At 37.9% G+C, this 21,306-nt stretch overlaps 1 protein-coding gene across 3 annotated transcripts in view; it reads right to left on the bottom strand.

The window, feature by feature from the left end:
* Nucleotides 1–21,306, bottom strand: part of loco (locomotion defects) — a 414,382-nt gene that overhangs the window by 29,823 nt on the left and 363,253 nt on the right. For all 3 annotated transcript variants that reach the window (XM_053776659.2, XM_053776661.2, XM_053776660.2), the window contains exons 3-10: nt 11,864–12,010; nt 11,450–11,671; nt 8,369–8,542; nt 7,428–7,661; nt 6,809–7,006; nt 6,444–6,641; nt 1,292–1,382; nt 121–269 (exon numbers count right to left, since the gene is read on the bottom strand). In XM_053776659.2, coding sequence (XP_053632634.1) covers nt 121–269; nt 1,292–1,382; nt 6,444–6,641; nt 6,809–7,006; nt 7,428–7,661; nt 8,369–8,542; nt 11,450–11,671; nt 11,864–12,010 — 1,413 coding nt within the window. The remainder of the gene's footprint in view (nt 1–120; nt 270–1,291; nt 1,383–6,443; nt 6,642–6,808; nt 7,007–7,427; nt 7,662–8,368; nt 8,543–11,449; nt 11,672–11,863; nt 12,011–21,306) is intronic.

Here is a 21,306-nt window from a genome sequence, read left to right as displayed (position 1 = left end):
TATGCAACATTTTATGTAAATTTAACATTAGCTAAGTATAGTTCCTTTTTTTTTCTGAACCACAGCAATGTAAATGTCAGCTTTCTACTGCTGAAATATATGAATATACATACTACTTACTCTGGATGATCTAGCATCAAAGTCTAGGATTCCAAGCTCATCAAAATTTTGTTCAGACTTCCCTTTCAGTAAGTCTTCAAATACACGGTTGGTAATTTCATCAAGTGTGCTCCCTCTTTTTTTCTGTCTTCCTGGTTCAAACCCCCATTCTATAAAGTTAAAATTTTATCTTAGTTGAAATATCACTGTAAAATCTAAATGATCTTAAAAATTCAATTATTATGAGTATAGTGGTCCCTGGAGTTACGATTTACCCTCATGGAGGAATTTTGTTTGTAGTTGCAATTAAAAATGGGTGATACAATGTGTACAATGGTATGGACTATTGTGGGTCACAGCCTGGAAAACAAGACTAACCTAATTTGCTTGAAATTCTCTGCATATCCAGGGGTTTCTACATATACAGTAGTATGCCAGTGATGTCAGCTAGGTCTGCAATAGTTGTATCATATACTTGTAGAAATGAAGATTATTAATATTATGCCTGGTCAATAGCCAAGTTTGTACTGTACTACAGTTTGAAGGTATTACGAGTGTTTACACACTAATTCTGGATTATTTACCCTTCATAACTGCATCTGTGTTATAATTACTACATCTTTTATGTTAACAAGTTATCATGGCCCCTAAAATGTGCAGCAAAAAGGACATTTCTCTGAAGATCAAGCAAGAAATTAGTGCATTGGTACATGAGTATCACTTTCCCCAAACAACTATCTCTGATATTATCAACTAAACAGAAATAATAAAGAATATTAAAGTGCTTGACAAATCTAAATTAGTAAAGAAAGGCCGAGAAATTATCAAAGAACTGGAAAGATTGTTGTTATTATGGATACGAGAGAAGCAGATGAACGGAGATAGTGACTATAATTTATATCTAACAGTGTGTAAGGTACAGTAAAATTTGCACTTCTGGTATCTTGGAATGAATTTTGATTAAACCATGTATTTTGGGGTTTCAGTTACAAAAGTTGGAGGTACATATAATATGTCCTCTGGAATGGATCAATATCATAACTCAAGGGAACACTGTATTCTGCAAAGTACTATAATAGAAAACTTAATGACACAAATGCTCTCTAATTCTTACTCATATGTATATAGTATGTAAGAAGATACTTCTGTTAACTATGAACTAATTACAACATATATTTTTTAGAGGTCTCACCCTTGACTTCCTCTTTTGTTCGGACCACAAGTCTATCACCATCCAGCTCATTAACATGGCACTTGAGATTCACACCCTTTTCATCTCCAACCTTCAAAAAAAAAAAACAATATATAAAAATTTAACTTGAACATATCAGTCTCAGTATTATAGATTTAAAATAATTTTACCATAAATTATGCTATACAGTCAAATTCATGATTCAGTGAACCCTCAATTTAATGGACTAATAGGGAAATGGGGATGTATACTAAAGCCAACTGTCTCTTAAATCTGAATTACGAGAATATTTTTTTGTGATTGTAACAATAAGACATTTTTTTAATTTAAAGAGTTAAGCTTGTTAAATCTGAAAGTAAATTTACCTAGTGGACTGCAACAATAACAGATAATGCTGAATTTAACAAACTTTGTCTGCTGAATTGAAACTGTCCTTAATAAAATGGACAATTCTGAGTTAACAAAGGCTGTTCAATCCAAATTCTATTTACCAAGTTGACCATAAGAAGAATAGATAATTCTGGATTTAAGAGACTGTTACTTTCCATTGTTGTCTGGCCACAGATTCTCCATTAAATGTGAAATTCCATTAAAACAAGGATTTACTGTATAGTGTTCTAAATTTATGGATTCAAATTGTATGTGTAATATTAAACGTTTTTTTACATGAGGGTTTTCTACAAATAATTTAAAAAATTCAAGGTTTTTATGCAGTGTCCATTCTGTTTTGGCTTAGAGCACAACCCATAAACTGAAAACTAACCAAGACAGTCAGCCAGGCCCATAGTATGTATATACAGGCATCAACCTCTTCTACTACAGCGCAAACACATACAGGAGACCGTTATTTAACACAGGTTTATTTGGCACGTTTTGGTTATAGCATTGTTGAAAATTTCCAGCACAATTTTATACAACACAACACTTTGTAAAATTAACTTAACACAGTTCGGTTTGCAGGAGGGGAAAATTTTGGAGCGTTGCCCTTGCCCGCGGGATACTTCTGGCTGTGGGTTAGACCTCTGAGTCAACGGAGGAGACCTACCGTTATCCCCTGCCACCCTCTGCCACCCCCACCACCCTTGCCCCAGTCTTTGGTTCATACGCATGTAGAACCATCCTCTTCTAGGAGCTAGCTGTGTTTATTTTTGTTTGTGGATTGAGTTTAGATCTTAAATCTGCCAAGCAATCATGGCACCCAGTAGGCATACAAGTGTGCTGAAAGTGGCAAGAAAAGGTTTAAGTGTTTAAGTCTAGGAGTTACGAAGAAAATCAAGATATCAGACAAGCTTAAGGTGGCTCGTGTGGTGGATATAGTGAGGGCCTATAACCTTAATGAAGCGTCAGTTTGTACAATTAAAAAGAACGAGGTGAATATACAAGCTTGTGTAATGAATAATCCAAGATGTCATCTCATATATCTGGGGCGCTAGCGGTAAGATAAGAATGTATATAGTATATATACATTTGGACCGTTTAGGGGTTAAGCATCACTTTATTCCTGAAATCAAGTTTTACCTGCACAGCAAGAACCTTGCATTCAAGGCTCTCTTCATTCTTGATAATTCCCATACTCATCCACAAGCTTTGCTGGATGTGACCCCGCATGTAAAAGTTGTATTTTTACCTCCAAGTACAACATCTCTAATATAACCAATGGATTAGGGAGTTATTAAGTCATTCAAGTGTAACTACACAAAAAAAGTTATGAAAAACTAGTTGCATCAATGGACTCTGACTGCAACCTGGCAGTAGCAAGCTTCTGGAATAAATTTAACATTGCAGATGCCATCAGCTATGCTAGAAGTGCAAGGAATAAAGTGCCCCAAACAACATTAAATGCAGGCTAGGGAATGTTATGGCCTTCTGTAGTTAATTCTTTCACTGGTTTTCCCTTGCTTGACAGTCAGGTTCAGGAAATTGTTCAGCTGGCAAAGAGACTACCAGGTGATGGTTTTAAGATGTGAATGAGCTCTTATAAGATGATAATGATGAAGACAGAGGTCCAGAAGAAATGTTGGCAGAGCTCGATGCAAAGATGCAACGGAGCCACATAACAGAAGAAGATGAAGAAGAACCTGAAGAAAAACAGTTAATGCTGCAGCAGTTACATGAGCAGTTCCATATTATTGGCAAAGTTGCAGACTTTTTCACTGAAGAGGATCCTGACAAATCTAGAAGCAGTGCTTTGAAACGTCAGCTGTATAATGTACTGCAGGGTAAAAGAGCCCAGAGATCCATTACAGAATTTATGCACACTCCAATACAACCACTGACTTTAGTACCAGAACCTCTACTATCCACTTCTGCTGACAATCAACAACCATCCACCTCGGTCCACTCTCTTCACAATCATTCACTAACACCATTACCCACAATTTAAGGTAAGAAACACTATTATTTCTATTGCATATGCAGTCTTAACCTTTTGATTGTCACAACCCCAAATCCTGAGGTGTCTCCTGGTGTTGCAAAATATTTGAAAAAAAAAAAAAAATTATTATTTTTTTTCATGAAATGATAAGAGAATCTTTTCCCGATGATAATGACACCAAAAGTACGAAAATTGATGGAAACTTACGGAATTACACCCTTGCGAAGTAGCGACCTCAGCGACATTGACGCATCGGCGACTTCGCCCACTTTGAGCCCTATTTTCGGCCAATTCCATTGTTCGTCGACCAAACTCATAGCTATTTCTTTAGAACTCCATTTGTTCTATCGATTAAGCACAAGAAACTGCCCATTTACTAATTTCAACTACCCAATAAAGTGGTCAGAAATTGACAATTTGGTCAATTTCATGCAAATTAAAAAAATTGTCAATTTCAAAATAGGGTCCAGAATGAGCAATGCAGACATTCCTGGCACTAAAATAACATTTTCTCTGTTTGTAAGTCATGTCTCCAGGTCCCTGTTATAACACTTGCCTTCTATTTTGAATTTTTATTCACACAAAAAATAGAAGATTTACTGTTATGCAGACTACTGCACTATTGTAATAATTGTATAAATAACATCAACCCATTCGTGACTGCGCATTAGAATGGCTAGTTGGACATTTATTGGACAATGACATCATTTGTTTACTCTTGAACATCGGCAAAAATCGAGCATTTCTGCCACTTTGAGCTCCATTTCAAGATCCTTTTCATAGTAAAACCAATCAAAAACACTTCTATTTCTATAATATGTTTTCCATTCTATCAAGTGAGACCAAGAAAACAAGAATACAACCATAAATATTATACAAAAATACACCTCAAAGTCGGTGTTTTAATCCAAAAACAAGGTCGGAGTTTTTTTTTTTCTCATTATGCACTGTGTGCTGCAGGATCTTTTTTATACTGCACACTAACCACACAGACCCATTCTTTCACATGTGGGCCTACCAGCTTTCTCCTGCTTGATTTGAAGCCGCTAGAATTTTTGAGTATATATATGTCAAACACATTGGCTCGTAAGACATATACAGTGGAACCTCTACTTGCGAGAGCATCCATATGCGAGTTTTTCCAAATATGAGCAGTCAATGGGTTGATTTTTTGCTTCCATAAGCAAGCAAAATTTCCATAAGCGAGAATAGGTTACAGGGAGGAGAAGGACTCTATGTAAAAGATACTTTGTTGTACAGAAGTGCTGAATTCTATGAATAATATAGTAGAAATCCTAGGCATTAAAGCTAAAAATAGAAATTTGGTAATTATCCTAGTATATAAACCTCCATGAGCAACTGCTGAGGAATTCAGAGATCAGTTAAGGAAGATAGCCAGCTATCTGGATAGGCTAGAAAATCCCACACCAAATATTTTACTCCTTGGAGATTATCATCTTCCTCATGAGCAGAAATCTAAAGCCAAGACAGCAGTGCCTTAGTGTGCGCAACAAGGCCAACAGTTTACTTGGATTTATCTCAAGAAGTATAAGTAACAGAAGTCCAAAAGTTATTTTACAGCTCTATACATCACTAGTGAGGCCTCATTTAGATTATGCTGCTCAGTTTTGGTCCCCTTACTACAGGATGGACACAGACTCATTAGAGAACATACAGAGAAGAACGACTAAAATGATTTACTGTGTAAGGAACCTCCCGTATGAAGATAGACTTAAAGCCTTAAATCTCCACTCTCTGGAGAGGCGTAGAATGAGGGGAGATATCATTGAAGTGTATAAGTGGATGACGGGCATAAACAAGGGAGATATTAATAAGGTACTGAGGGTGGAACCAGGTAAGAACAGAAACAATGGATTTAAGTTGGATAAGTTTAGATTTAGAAAGGACATAGGTAAGTACTGGTTTTCTAACCGAGTTGTAGATGCGTGGAACAGTCTTCCCAGTAGGGTGATAGAGGCTAGGACCTTGGGTAGCTTTAAGAAGAGATTGGACAAATATACGAGTGGGAGGGACTGGGTTTGATTGGTGTCATTGGGTAAGGGAGTTATTTCTTGGGTAGCTTTAGGTAGAGGTCGTTTTGATAAGGACCTGCTTCACATGGGCCAGTAGGCCTTCTGCAGTGTTCCTCTATTCTTATGTTCTTATAACAACATACTGAAGGGAGAGATATGGAAGGAAGTACAAATAAACCCAGTGAGGAGCAGGGGTGCAGTGGGGACAATAAGGGAACACTGTATCAATATCCGGGGTTCCAGACTATTCAACATCTTACCAGAAGATATCAGAAACATGGCTGGAACAAGTGTAGGAGCCTTCAAGAGGAAACTGGACAAGTATCTTCACCAGGTGCCAGGTCAACCAGGCTGTGATGGATATGTGGGAGCAGCAGGCCTCCAGCAGCAACAGCCTGATTGACCAGGCAAGCACTAGACAAGCCTGGCCCATGGCTGGGCTCTGAGAGTAGTAAAACTCTCAAAACTCTTCCAAGGTACATCAAAGGTATACCCCTAGGGGTTCCTGCACCACAGATTGAGATTACCAGAATACATAACTAGTACCACATATGGTTGAAGACAGAGAAGCTGAATGGAAATAAGATGGAAGCATGTGATGAGTGATATACAGCAGAGTATACATATATTTAAAGTCAATACTGGATAATGTGTTTTATGGATATATAAAATTACATATACATGCTCATAACAGTATGTGCCCAAAGCCTATGCAGCAGAATTACATTTGAAAGATGGTAATTACCTTGTGAACAAACATGAGGTCCAGCTTGTATCCATACTTGAGAAGTATAGGTTTAAGGACATCATTGGTTACCTTATTTGGTTTAGCTTTAACACACACAGTCTTGCGGTTCGGCAAGTCTAACCGAAATATTATTCTTTGCTCCAGTCGAACTTCCATACCACCCAAAACTGAACTATCTTCATTTTTATCCAAGAGCTGATGAAGAAAAATAAAGTACGTAACTACATGAATATTCATCTGTGTGTTTCTCCAAATATTACAAGCAGGGCATATATGACTTTCAATGGAAATAAGGCAACAATAAAATTACTAAAAGCTTGTAATTAACAAACTTGTATAACCTGTAAATAATTAAGTGATACCTTATCTGTTTTGTGTTGATAAACATCAAAAGTAGAATAGGCAAGCCCTCGGCGATCTAGAAGCCGAGTCAGTAATGCCTGTATCGATTCATCATTCCTCACGGCCACCACAGAGTTGCTGAGGTCAGGGAGGATTACACGACATCTACTGTACCCTTCACTTCCACTAAGGCTTCCTAATTCACCACTAGTGAGTGACTGTTGGAGGAAACATGTAAAATGTAAAATGCTCTTCAGTAAAACTAAAAGCTGCTTATGGAAAAAAAACAGCTGATTTAACTACACTTTTTAGTCTGTAAACTTTAGAAGGTTCTTTCCTACTTGAGTCCATCTACCACTTTCTCTGAAAAGAAATATTTTCCATTGTCTTTTCTACATCACTTCTAGGTTAAATTTGTTCTCCACGTTAATGAGCAAAAAAATTTCTCAATGAGGTTTTCATATATTTTCAAAAATTTGCAATTTATTATCATATCTCATATATTCAAGTTATCTGATCAGCTTTTAATAATTTGTGATACTGTAGTTGAGTTAATGCCAAGGTTTATACTGTTATCATTAAAGGCTGTACATTCCTAATCTGGGAAGCAGCAGACATGTTAAAAAAAAAAAAACATACTTCTTTGGACAACGCTCTTCTTCCTAAGGGTAAATCAGAGGAATTGAGAGATGTGCGACTGCCACTGATATCTGAACGGATACTCGACGAATCAGAAGTATTACGTTGATTTTGTTTCTTCCTTCTCCTGTACTCAGCTTCTCCTCTGTCTTTGCTCTTGCTGCGATCCTTGCGATTCCACGGTAATAATGATTTTCGACGACGTTCCTCTGCATCTGATCTGCTTTTTTTCAACTGTAGAAATAAATTAGTGACTGTAGAGTATATCAAACTTGTAAAATCATTAAATGACAATTCTGCACATGAGTGGTGTTAGTAATTCTTTGCATAAATGTAATGTTGTTTCTTTGAATGAACATACTAATGCTTTACGATTCTGTGCATGAAAATAATACTTCACAAGTTTTCTTAAGTTTAAGCAGGCTTTAAAAAATTGAAGAGTACAGCAGAACATTATTAAATAGTATTATAAAACAGTCACACTCTTTCTTCATTCATTTCACATGACTATATTACTGAAGTGTACAATGTCCTCAAGCTTACATACCACAGACTTTTACATTATCATTCCTTATTCTACCTCTTATTTTCAAACTTTACATTTTTCACTGTCACGTTAAAAGTTTCACAATAGTACATTATGGTTAGAGATACTATCAGTCTACACAGTTCTCTGGCTGCATTCTAAGTACTGTCTCTGTCTCTAACCATGGCATGTACTACACAAGCCACTATACTTCCTTGCATCAAACTTAATTACATACCATTCCCCAAGCACTGTATGAGCTGTAGTGGTTATGAACTTACTAACTTTCACTGTGGCATAGTCAAGGGTACCAACTGTTGAATAATTACTAGCATTACTACAGAACTGTATTTCCAAATACAGTACATACTAACATACTGTACATCTCTCCCATTTGCATTTAAATTTCACTTACCTTAACATGCGAGTCTTCTTGTGCAATTCTAAGATCAGGGTCAAGACTGTCATCACCAGGGTAAGGCAGAGTTTGACCTCTCATGTCCCGAGATACACAGTCTTGATACAAGCTTGACTTCAAGAATCGAGAGTAACTGTCAAACTTCATAAGATTGAAAATCTGTTTTTGGGCCTGCAGGAAATATAAACACTGCATTACATACAGTACTTCTAAAAGCTTAAAATACAAAAACACTACAAAAATGCTTAAATGAATGTATATACCACCTCAACAATCTTTCCTCAGCCCTCTGAGGAATCCTGCACCTCATCCTAATCTCCAAACTACGAATTCCCTGCATAATATTTACACCACACATTGCCCTCAGACATGACATCACTGTCTCCAGCCCCCTCCTCACTGCAACATTCACAATCCATGCTTCACACCCATATAAGAGTGTTGATACCACTATACTGTCATACATTTCCCTTTTTGCCTCCATGGATAATTTCTTTGTCTCCACAGATGCATCAACACATCACACACCCTTTTCCTCTCAGCAATTCTGTGGTTCACCTTATCTTTCACAGACCCATCCACTGACAAGTCTACTCCCAAATATCTGAACTCATTCATTTTCTCCATAATCTTTAGAATCTCCCAAAAGCACAGAGTCATTGGCAAAAAGTAACTGTGATAAGTCCTAATTTGTATCAGATTCCATATATTTTAATCCACACCTCTCCCTAACACCCTAGCATTCATTTCTTTTACAACCCCATCTATCACTGGTATCAATGTTATGAAAACAGAAGGAAGTGGGCCTGGTGTCCAAAGACTGACCAATATATTGCATTAGTGACCAAGAATTGTTCAAATTGTTTTAAGAATTTTCAGCCAATTTCATCTCCTGTACTATCTTGGTCAAGCATGGGGAAACTATGGTCTAGAGTGCATACAGACTATGCAGGCCCAGTAGAGGGCAAATATATTTTTTAGCAATTGTGGATTCATTTTCAAAATTCTTAGATGTTGAAGTCACTAGTTCCATGACATACACACTTGCTGCAGAAATCTTTTTGTAATTTTGATAATGTTTTATACTTTGTATCACAAGAACTGGAGGCCTTCTTCATTAAGAATAGTACTGAACATGTTACTCCAGCCTCATACCATCTATCATCAAATGGTCTGGCAGTAAGGACATCGAAGGAAGATTTACACAAATTTGCAAAAGGATCTCTCAATATCAGAATATGTAGATTTTTGTATAATTCACAGGTAAGATACCAGCAGAAATGATGTTTAACAGGAATTTTAAAGTCCCAGTTTCGGCTGTCAAATGTCATGTTAGGAAAGACAAGTCATTGTCTAACACGGCTACTGGTGAACTTCAGGGGGACGAGAAGCAATTTCAAGCTGATGATGCTGTGTGTGCAAAAAAGGGATTTGGTAGTATGATATGGAAAAGGCATACAGATAAACTCATACCAAGGTTTAGAAGTGACAGAGAGCAAACACTGGTCCCAACAGTACCAGAAGCTGGTAATTCCTGGCCAATATAGGAACAGGGCACCTTTACAGTCAGAACTGCCCAGAACAGATAATACTGGTAATAAACTTATGGATCAGGTTAGTATGCAGGAAGACCCTCCTGGGAGGTTTGATAATGACAACAGCAGTGTGAGAGGAGAGTTTGTACCTCAGAACAACACGAAACCTCCATATCTCAGGTATTCCAGAAGAGTGGTCAACCCTCTGGATAGGTTGGATTTATAAGTTAATCTTTGTATTGGAATGATATAACCTGTTTTGATGATACTTTATAATGTAATTTAGAAGGGGTGGAATGTAAGGTGTTGGGAGAAGTGAAAGAATTAAATCCTATGTTATTTTGTTTATGCTTAATCATCTTTTGTTTCTGTGTTACTGTTATCTGGGGAACTTGAGAGAGTACAGTGTTGTTGTTACTTGGTCTTTTATTACCCCTCACAACCATAACTGGGATGTCAGACTCCACTAACAGGTTTATGACCTGGAACAAATACAGTGTCACCACATACATACAAACTCATTGCCTGATGATGAATGACATCAAACTCAAATTGGGTGACTACATAGCATAGTTTAAAAAAAAGACTGTAGCTGAATGACATTAGAGAAGGGTCTGTGCACTGGGCCCAAGAAAAAAAGACAAAATAATAGAGTAAATTCAACAGCTATGACATGCACTTTTTTAGAATAGACATGTCATATTTTTACAACATGGCAATCAAAGAGGAAGCTGATAAATTTAATTTAGTAAGCCATAATGAGAAGCTTAGGGAGGGAATGACAAAGCACCATGACATAGCACCATACATAAATTAGAGTCCATTTTAGAAACAGAACCTAAATCTTGGTAGTTTTCTTATGACTGTGTCAGTACAAACAATATTACAATTGTCTACATACAACAAAGACCAAATTTTACAAGACTGAGTCAAAGTAAGTTGATGAGGAACAGCATAGTGCTGAGTAAACATCATAGGACTCCTTTAGCTCAAACACAGTAAGGAGGAAATGCTTTCACTAACTGAAACACAAACACATCTGTCATCAAGAGGTCTTCAGAAATAGTGGTCACAGACTCAAGGCCAAAATAATGCACTTGAAACATGATGGGAGATCACCAAATGGCATCATAAGCCTTTTCTGGGTCAATCATACATTTAAATTAATGAAATCAAGATAGTGATCACCAGAATGATTATACCAGTAAAAGCCCCATGCACTGAGCTTTAGGCAAATAGCTTGAGCATAACTGGGGAAGCACCAAGGTACAAATTTGTGAAAATATTTTGCCAAAGTTATGGAATAGTAATAGAGTGAGCTGAGAAGATGGAAGCAACAAAAAGACGTAACTCATCACTGGAAGAAATGTTAGTAGTAAAGAAGAGCAGGAAAGTATGTAATAAGTGCTCAGTCTGTAAACATAATGTAGAACTTAATTTCTTTTCAGCTAAAAAAAAGCTATGAAAGAGGAAGCTACTCTGCATTCTCATTAAAGAGACCAAGCAAATAAATTTTGATAATTTGTAAAACAACAATTATCACCTGATCAAATAAAAACTGATTTGGAGAATGAAGGCCTTCCTCAGCATCCTGTCTTGCTTGAGAGTCCACATTTACAGGTTCTGGGGCACCACTATATAAGTGTCTCTCAAAGATCTCTTTTGCCATGGCCTGAAGTTCATCAGGGTTGGAGACCCTCTTATATCGTTCACAAGCCGTCCAAAAGTATATGTTTTCATGACTGTATTCTTTTTTTAAAAACTCCTATTGGGGTATAAAATGAATAATAAATATAAATAATTTTAGATATTCAATTAAAGGAAAAATATGGATTCCTCCTATATATAGATACAATACAGAAATATAGTTCATTTGTTTAAAGTACAGATACTAAAAAGTTCAATATTAAAGTACACGTTACCATTTACAATAAAAACAAAATGTATTGTAACTAACAGCAAAGGTATGCAGTCCTGCAGGATCTTCTAAGAGCTTCTCAAAAGATGTTGCCCAGGCACCAACTCTTCCAACATCAATAGCACGCTCTGAGGACACACTTCCTCCTACAGACTCACCATCCAAGAGGCTGTGTGGTGCTGATATCTGTGGAGAGCAACACTAAAATAATGAACACATACAAATACTTTATTGCTAATAAACACTCCACAGCCATCTTGAGGCTATTTCAGGGACCACTGCCCACACAGCCCAGTTTCAGACCAGGTCTTCCCATTGATGACCTGATCAATCAGGCTTTCATATACATATAAAAGTATTGGTACCACTAAACTCCAACACATTCCCCTTTTTGCCTCCAAATTCAAACTTCTTCTCTGAGGATGAGTGTCACCAATAGCATCAGAGAGAGAGAGAGATAGAGAGAGAGATAGAGAGATAGATAGAGAGATAGAGAGATAGAGAGAGAGAGATAGAGAGAGAGAGAGAGAAATAGAGAGATAGAGATAGATAGATAGATAGATAGAGAGATAGATAGAGAGATAGATAGATAGAGAGATTGATAGCTAGAGAGATAGATAGATAGATAGAGACAGAGAGATAGACAGAGAGATAGAAAGACAGAGAGATAGACAGAGAGATAGAGAGACAGAGAGATAGAGACAGAGAGAGAGAGACAGAGAGATAGAGACAGAGATATAGAGACAGATAGAGACAGATAGACAGATAGAGACAGAGAGATAGACAGATAGAGAGACAGAGATAGAGACAGAAAGAGACAGAGACAGACAGATAGAGATAGAGAGAGACAGATAGAGACAGAGATAGAGATAGATAGATAGAGAGATCATATGCGTGAGATCATATATACCCAGGATGACTCGAGTATGGAACACATTCGTACAGCATAATGATGTCAACGAGATAAAGTCAGTTGATCAAATGAAAATGCTGGCCCACAGATGGCTCCAACTTCATCCTGTTCCCTACTTGTATGTCTCATAACAATAAAAATGCTTTCAAATGAGCTGATGTATGTAACAGCTCTTAGCTTGCCAATAAAGTTAGGAATCCTTAACCTGTAAATAGCTTGTCAATAAAGCTAGGGATCCTTAACCACCTTGTCAAACCCTGTGTAAAAAAAAAAACAGATAGAGATAGAGAGATACATATATATTATAATATATATATTTATATATATATATATATATATATATATATATATATATATATATATTATATATATATATATATATATATATAATATATATATATATATATATATTTTTTCAACAAGTCGGCCGTCTCCCACCGAGGCAGGGTGACCCATAAAAAAAGAAAGAAAATCCCCAAAAAGAAAATACTTTCATCATCATTCAACACTTTCACCACACTCGCACATTATCACTGTTTTTGCAGAGGTGCTCAGAATACAACAGTTTAGAAGCATACACATATAAAGATACACAACATATCCCTCCAAACTGCCAATATCCCAAACCCCTCCTTTAAAGTGCAGGCATTGTACTTCCCATTTCCAGGACTCAAGTCCGACTATATGAAAATAACCGGTTTCCCTGAATCCCTTCACTAAATATTACCCTGCTCACACTCCAACAGATCGTCAGGTCCCAAGTATCATTTGTCTCCATTCACTCCTATCTAACACGCTCATGCACGCTTGCTGGAAGTCCAAGCCCCTCGCCCACAAAACCTCCTTTACCCCCTCTTTCCAACCCTTTCGAGGACGACCCCTACCCCTCTTTCCTTCCCCTATAGATTTATATGCTTTCCATGTCATTCTACTTTGATCCATTCTCTCTAAATGACCAAACCACCTCAACAACCCCTCTTCTGCCCTCTGACTAATGCTTTTATTAACTCCACACCTTCTCCTAATTTCCACACTCCGAATTTTCTGCATAATATTTACACCACACATTGCCCTTAGACAGGACATCTCCACTGCCTCCAACCGTCTCCTCGCTGCTGCATTTACCACCCAAGCTTCACATCCATATAAGAGTGTTGGTACTACTATACTTTCATACATTCCCTTCTTTGCCTCCATAGATAACGTTTTTTGACTCCACATATACCTCAACGCACCACTCACCTTTTTTCCCTCATCAATTCTATGATTAACCTCATCCTTCATAAATCCATCCGCCGACACGTCAACTCCCAAGTATCTGAAAACATTCACTTCTTCCATACTCCTCCTCCCCAATTTGATATCCAATTTTTCTTTATCTAAATCATTTGATACCCTCATCACCTTACTCTTTTCTATGTTCACTTTCAACTTTCTACCTTTACACACATTCTCAAACTCATCCACTAACCTTTGCAATTTTTCTTTAGAATCTCCCATAAGCACAGTATCATCAGCAAAAAGTAACTGTGTCAATTCCCATTTTGAAATTGATTCCCCATAATTTAATCCCACCCCTCTCCCGAACACCTTAGCATTTACTTCTTTTACAACCCCATCTATAAATATATTAAACAACCATGGTGACATTACACATCCCTGTCTAAGACCTACTTTTACCGGGAAGTATTCTCCCTCTCTTCTACACACCCTAACCTGAGCCTCACTATCCTCATAAAAGCTCTTTACAGCATTTAGTAACTTACCACCTATTCCCTAAACTTGCAACATCTGCCACATTGCTCCTCTATCCACTCTTATCATATGCCTTTTCTAAATCCATAAATGCAATAAAAACTTCCCTACCTTTATCTAAATACTGTTCACATATATGCTTCAATGTAAACACTTGATCTACACATCCCCTACCCACTCTGAAGCCTCCTTGCTCATCCGCAATTCTACATTCTGTCTTACCTCTAATTCTTTCAATTATAACCCTACCGTATACTTTTCCTGGTATACTCAGTAAACTTATTCCTCTATAATTTTTACAGTCTCTTTTGTCCCCTTTCCCTTTATATAAAGGGACTATACATGCTCTCTGCCAATCCCTAGGTACCTTCCCCTCTTTCATACATTTATTAAACAAAAGTACCAACCACTCCAACACTATATCCCCCCCTGCTTTTAACATTTCTGTCATGATCCCATCAGTTCCAGCTGCTTTACCCCTTTTCATTCTACGTAATGCCTCACGTACCTCCACCACACTTACATTCTGCTCTTCTTCACTCCTAAAAGATGGTATACCTCCCTGGCCAGTGCATGAAATTACCGCCTCCCTTTCTTCCTCAACATTTAAAAGTTCCTCAAAATATTCTCGCCATCTACCTAATACCTCCCTCTCCCCATCTACTAACTCCCCTACTCTGTTTTTAACGGACAAATCCATACTTTCCCTAGGTTTTCTTAACTTGTTTAACTCACTCCAAATTTTTTTCTTATTTTCATTAAAATTTCTTGACAGTGCCTCTCCCACTCTTTCATCTGCTCTCCTTTTGCACTCTCTCACCACTCTCTTCACCTTTCTTTTACTCTCCATATACTCTGCTCTTCTTAAAACACTTCTGCTTTGTAAAAACCTCTCGTAAGCTACCTTTTTCTCTTTTATCACACTCTTTACTTCATCATTCCACCAATCACTCCTCTTTCCTCCTGCCCCCACCCTCCTATAACCACAAACTTCTGCCCCACATTCTAATACTGCATTTTTAAAACTATTCCAACCCTCTTCAACCCCCCCACTACTCATCTTTGCACTAGTCCACCTTTCTGCCAATAGTCGCTTATATCTCGCCCGAACTTCCTCCTCCCTTAGTTTATACACTTTCACCTCCCTCTTACTTGTTGTTGCCACCTTCCTCTTTTTCCCATCTACCTCTTACTCTAACTGTAGTTACAACTAAATAATGATCTGATATATCAGTTGCCCCTCTATAAACATGTACATCCTGGAGCCTACCCATCAACCTTTTATCCACCAATACATAATCTAACAAACTACTTTCATTACGTGCTACATCATACCTTGTATATTTATTTATCCTCTTTTTCATAAAATATGTATTACTTATTACCAAATTTCTTTCTACACATAGCTCAATTAAAGGCTCCCCATTTACATTTACCCCTGGCACCCCAAATTTACCTACTACTCCCTCCATAACATTTTTACCCACTTTAGCATTGAAATCCCCAACCACCATTACTCTCACACTTGATTCAAAACTCCCCACGCATTCACTCAACATTTCCCAGAATCTCTCTCTCTCCTCTACACTTCTCTCTTCTCCAGGTGCATACACGCTTACTATAACCCACTTTTCACATCCAATCTTTATTTTACTCCACATAATCCTTGAACTTATGCATTTGTAGTCCCTCTTTTCCTGCCATAGCTTATCCTTCAACATTATTGCTACTCCTTCTTTAGCTCTAACTCTATTTGAAACCCCTGACCTAATCCCATTTATTCCTCTCCATTGAAACTCTCCCACCCCCTTCAGCTTTGTTTCACTTAAAGCCAGGACATCCAGTTTCTTCTCATTCATAACATCCACAATCATCTCTTTCTTATCATTTGCACAACATCCATGCACATTCAGACTTCCCACTTTGACAATTTTCTTGTTCTTATTCTTTTTAGTAATCTTTACAGGAAAAGGGGTTACTAGCCCATTGTTCCCTGCATTGTAGTTCTCTTTTACAACACGCATGGCTTACGGAGGAAAGATTCTTATTCCACTTCCCCATGGATATAAAAGGAAAAGTAATAAGACCAAGAACTATTAAGATAAAATCAAAGAAAACTCAGATGAGTGTGTATAAATAAACGTGTACATGTATGTGTAGTGTGACCTAAGTGTAAGTAGAAGTAGCAAGACGTACCTGTAATCTTGCATATTTATGAGACAGACAAAAGACACCAGCAATCCTACCATCATGTAAAACAATTACAGGCTTTCATTTTACACTCACTTGGCAGGACGGTAGTACCTCCCTGGGTGGTTGCTGTCTACCAACCTACTACCTTTAATATATATGTATATATATATATATATATATGTGTATATATAATATATATATAATATATATGTATATATATATATGTATATATATATATATATATATATATATATATATATAGGTAGTAGGTTGGTAGACAGCAACCGCCCAGGGAGGTACTACCGTCCTGCCAAGTGAGTGTAAAACGAAAGCCTGTAATTGTTTTACATGATGGTAGGATTGCTGGTGTCCTTTTTTCTGTCTCATGAACATGCAAGATTTCAGGTACGTCTTGCTACTTCTACTTACACTTAGGTCACACTACACATACATGTACAAGCACATATATGCACACCCCTCTGGGTTTTCTTCTATTTTCTTTCTAGTTCTTATTGTTTATTTCCTCTTATCTCCATGGGGAAGTGGAACAGAATTCTTCCTCCGTAAGCCATGCGTGTTGTAAGAGGCGACTAAAATGCCGGGAGCAAGGGGCTAGTAACCTCTTCTCCTGTATATATTACTAAATGTAAAAGGAGAAACTTTCGTTTTTCCTTTTGGGCCACCCCGCCTCGGTGGGATACGGCTGGTGTGTTGAAAGAAAGAAAGAAAGATATATATATATATATATATATATATATATATATATATATATATATATATATATATATATATATTATAGGTAGTAGGTTGGTAGACAGCAACCACCCAGGGAGGTACTACCATTCTGCCAAGTGAGTGTAAAACGAAAGCCTGTAATTGTTTTACATGATGGTAGGATTGCTGGTGTTTTTTGTCTGTCTCATAAATATGCAAGATTTCAGGTACATCTTGCTACTTCTACTAACTTAGGTCACACTACACATACATGTGCAAGTATATATATACACACACCCCTCTGGGTTTTTTGCTATTTTCTTTCTAGTTCTTGTTCTTGTTAATTTTCTCTTATCTCCATGAGGAAGTGGAACAGAATTCTTCCTCCGTAAGCCATGCGTGTCGTAAGAGGTGACTGAAATGCTGGGAGCAACGGGCTAGTAACCCCTTCTCCTGTATATATTACTAAATTTGAAAGGAGAAACTTTGGTTTTTCCTTTTGGGCCACCCCACCTCGGTGGGATACGGCTGATACATTGAAAGAAAAAGAATAAATGTATATATACACCTACCATCCGACTTACGACCTGCTCGACTTACGACCACTCGACTTACGACCACTCGACTTACGACCATGCTTTTTATGCCAAATTTCTGGGAAATAAACAACTATTTGTGTTGTACACAGTGTTTATCCTAAACCTTACAGTATAAAATACAGTACTAACAACATGAAAAGTAAAGTAAAACATGAAATACCAAAATAAAACAATAAAATAAAGTCATTACAAAAATGTTTTGTTGATATTCAGTAGTAAAGTTCGACTTACGACCGGTTTCTTGGAACCGAACTCGGTCCTAAGTCGGATGGTAGGTGTGTGTACTCACCTATTTGTGGTTGCAGGGGTCGAGTCCTAGCTCCTGTGTGTGTGTGTGTGTGTGTGTGTGTGTGTGTGTGTGGTGTGTGTGTGTGTGTGGTGTGTGTGTGTGTGTGTGTGTATTATATATATATATATATATACAGTGGACCCCCGCATAACGATGGCATCGCATAGCGATTTTTCCGCATAACGATTACTTTTATCGGAAAATTTTTGCCCCGCATACCGATTAAAAACCCGCATACCGATTTTCGTCCGAGACGCGTCCAATGTGCCCTCAGCCAGCCTCACATGTGCCGCTCCGTCCCATTGTTTACCAGCCAGCCTCCGCGGTAACATCCAAGCATACACTCGGAATATTTCGTATTATTACAGTATTTTCGGTGCTGTTTCTGGAAAATAAGTGACCATGGGCCCCAAGAAAGCTTCTAGTGCCAACCCTACACCTCAAAGGGTAAGAATTACTATAGAGATGAAGAAAGAGATAATTGATAAGTATGAAAGTGGAGTGCGTATAGCCGACCTAGTCAAGCTGTACAAGAAACCCCAATCAACCATCGCTACTATTGTGGGCACCAGAAAGACAATCAAGGAAGCTGTTCTTGCCAAAGGTTCAACTGTGTTTTCGAAACAAAGATCGCAATTGATGGAAGATGTTGAGAGACTCTTATTGGTGTGGATAAATGAAAAACAGATAGCAGGAGATAGCGTCTCTCAAGCGATCATATGTGAAAAGGCTAGGAAGTTGCATGACGATTTAATTAAAAAAATGCCTGCAACTAGTGATGATGTGAGTGAATTTAAGGCCAGCAAAGGTTGGTTTGAGAGATTTAAGAAGCGTAGTGGCATCCATAGTGTGATAAGGCATGGTGAGGCTGCCAGTTCGGACCACAAAGCGGCTGAAAAATATGTGCAGGAATTCAAGGAGTACATAGAAACTGAAGGACTGAAACCTGAACAAGTGTTTAATTGTGATGAAACAGGCCTGTTCTGGAAGAAAATGCCAAGCAGGACCTACATTACTCAGGAGGAAAAGGCACTCCCAGGACATAAGCCTATGAAAGACAGGCTTACTCTTCTCATGTGTGCCAATGCTACTGGTGATTGCAAAGTGAAGCCTTTATTAGTGTATCACTCTGAAACTCCCAGAGCGTTCAGGCAAAAGAATGTCCTCAAGGATAATTTGTGTGTGCTGTGGAGGGCAAACAGTAAGGCATGGGTCACTAGGGAATTTTTCTATAACTGGTTACACCATGCATTTGCCCCCAATGTGAAAAATTACCTAACTGAAAAGAAATTAGAACTTAAGTGCCTCCTGGTGTTAGACAATGCCCCTGGTCATCCTACAGACGTGTCAGAGCGACTTTATGGGGACATGAGCTTCATTAAGGTGAAGTTTTTGCCTCCTAATACCACTCCTCTCCTGCAGCCCATGGACCAGCAGGTTATTTCCAACTTCAAGAAACTGTACACAAAAGCTCTGTTTGAAAGGTGCTTTGTAATGACCTCAGAAACTCAACTGACTCTAAGAGAGTTTTGGAGAGATCACTTTAATATCCTCAATTGTGTAAACCTTATAGGTAAGGCTTGGGAGGAAGTGACAAAGAGGACCTTGAACTCTGCTTGGAAGAAACTGTGGCCAGAATGTGTAGACAAAAGGGATTTTGAAGGGTTTGAGGCTAACCCTGAGAATCCTGTGCCAGTTGAGGAATCCATTGTGGCATTGGGAAAGTCCTTGGGGTTGGAGGTTAGTGGGGAGGATGTGGAAGAGTTGGTGGAGGAGGACAATGAAGAACTAACCACTGATGAGCTGCTAGATCAACTTCAACAGCAAGAGGCCACACCTGAGGAAATTGCTTCGGAGGAGGGGAGAGAGAAATTGAAGAAGTTGCCTACTTCAAAGATTAAGGAAATCTGTGCTAAGTGGCTTGAAGTGCAAACCTTCATGGATGAAAATCACCCTCACACAGCTATTGCAAGCCGTGCTGGTGATTATTACACTGACAATGTTGTGAAACACTTTAGGCAAGTCATAAAGGAACGAGAGGTACAGGCCACTATGGACAGATATCTTGTGCGAAAGAAGTCCAGTGACTCTGAAGCTGGCCCTAGTGGCATTAAAAGAAGAAGGGAAGTAACCCCAGAAAAGGACTTACTACCTTAAGTCCTAATGGAAGGGGATTCCCCTTCTAAACAGTAAGAAGATATTGCTCTCCCCTCCTCCCATCCCATCAATCATCACCAGATCTTCAATAAAAGTAAGTGTCATTTAATTGTGCATGCCTTTTTCAGTTTGTGTGTATTAAAATTAACATTTCATGTGGTAAAAAAAAATTTTTTTCATACTTTTGGGCGTCTTGCACGGATTAATTTTATTTCCATTATTTCTTATGGGGAAAATTGATTCGCATAACGATTATTTCGCATAACGATGAGCCCTCTTGCACGGATTAAAATCGTTAACCGGGGGTCCACTGTATATATATATATATATATATATATATATATATATATATATATATATATATATATATATATATATATATATATATATATATATATATATATATATATATATATATATATATATATATATAAAATAACAACACTGCGACTAGCCAAGGATTCGAACCCATGCTGCTTTGGCCTGCCTCATGATGGGTGAAAACTCATGATGCCTTAATCCACTGGATTGTTTGGTCCAGTGGATTAAGGCGTCATGAGTTTTCGCCCACCATGAGGCAGGCCAAAGCAGCATGGGTTCGAGTCCTTGGGTAGTCGTATTGTTGTTATTGATCAATACCACTCATTCGAGGGCACAATAATATAATATATATATATAATATATAATATTATAGGTAGTAGATTGGCAGACAGCAACCGCCCAGGGAGGTACTACCGTCCTGCCAAGTGAATGTAAAACGAAAGCCTGTAATTCTTTTACATGATGGTAGGATTGCTGGTGTCCATTTTTCTGTCTCATAAATATGCAAGGTTTCAGGTACGTCTTGCTTGCGGGTTCAATC

Source organism: Cherax quadricarinatus, chromosome 13 (assembly GCF_038502225.1).
Source record: "Cherax quadricarinatus isolate ZL_2023a chromosome 13, ASM3850222v1, whole genome shotgun sequence".
Lineage (NCBI taxonomy): Eukaryota > Metazoa > Arthropoda > Malacostraca > Decapoda > Parastacidae > Cherax > Cherax quadricarinatus.
The sequence above is the reverse complement of the archived record's forward strand: the minus strand, read 5'-3'. Positions and strand labels throughout refer to the sequence as shown.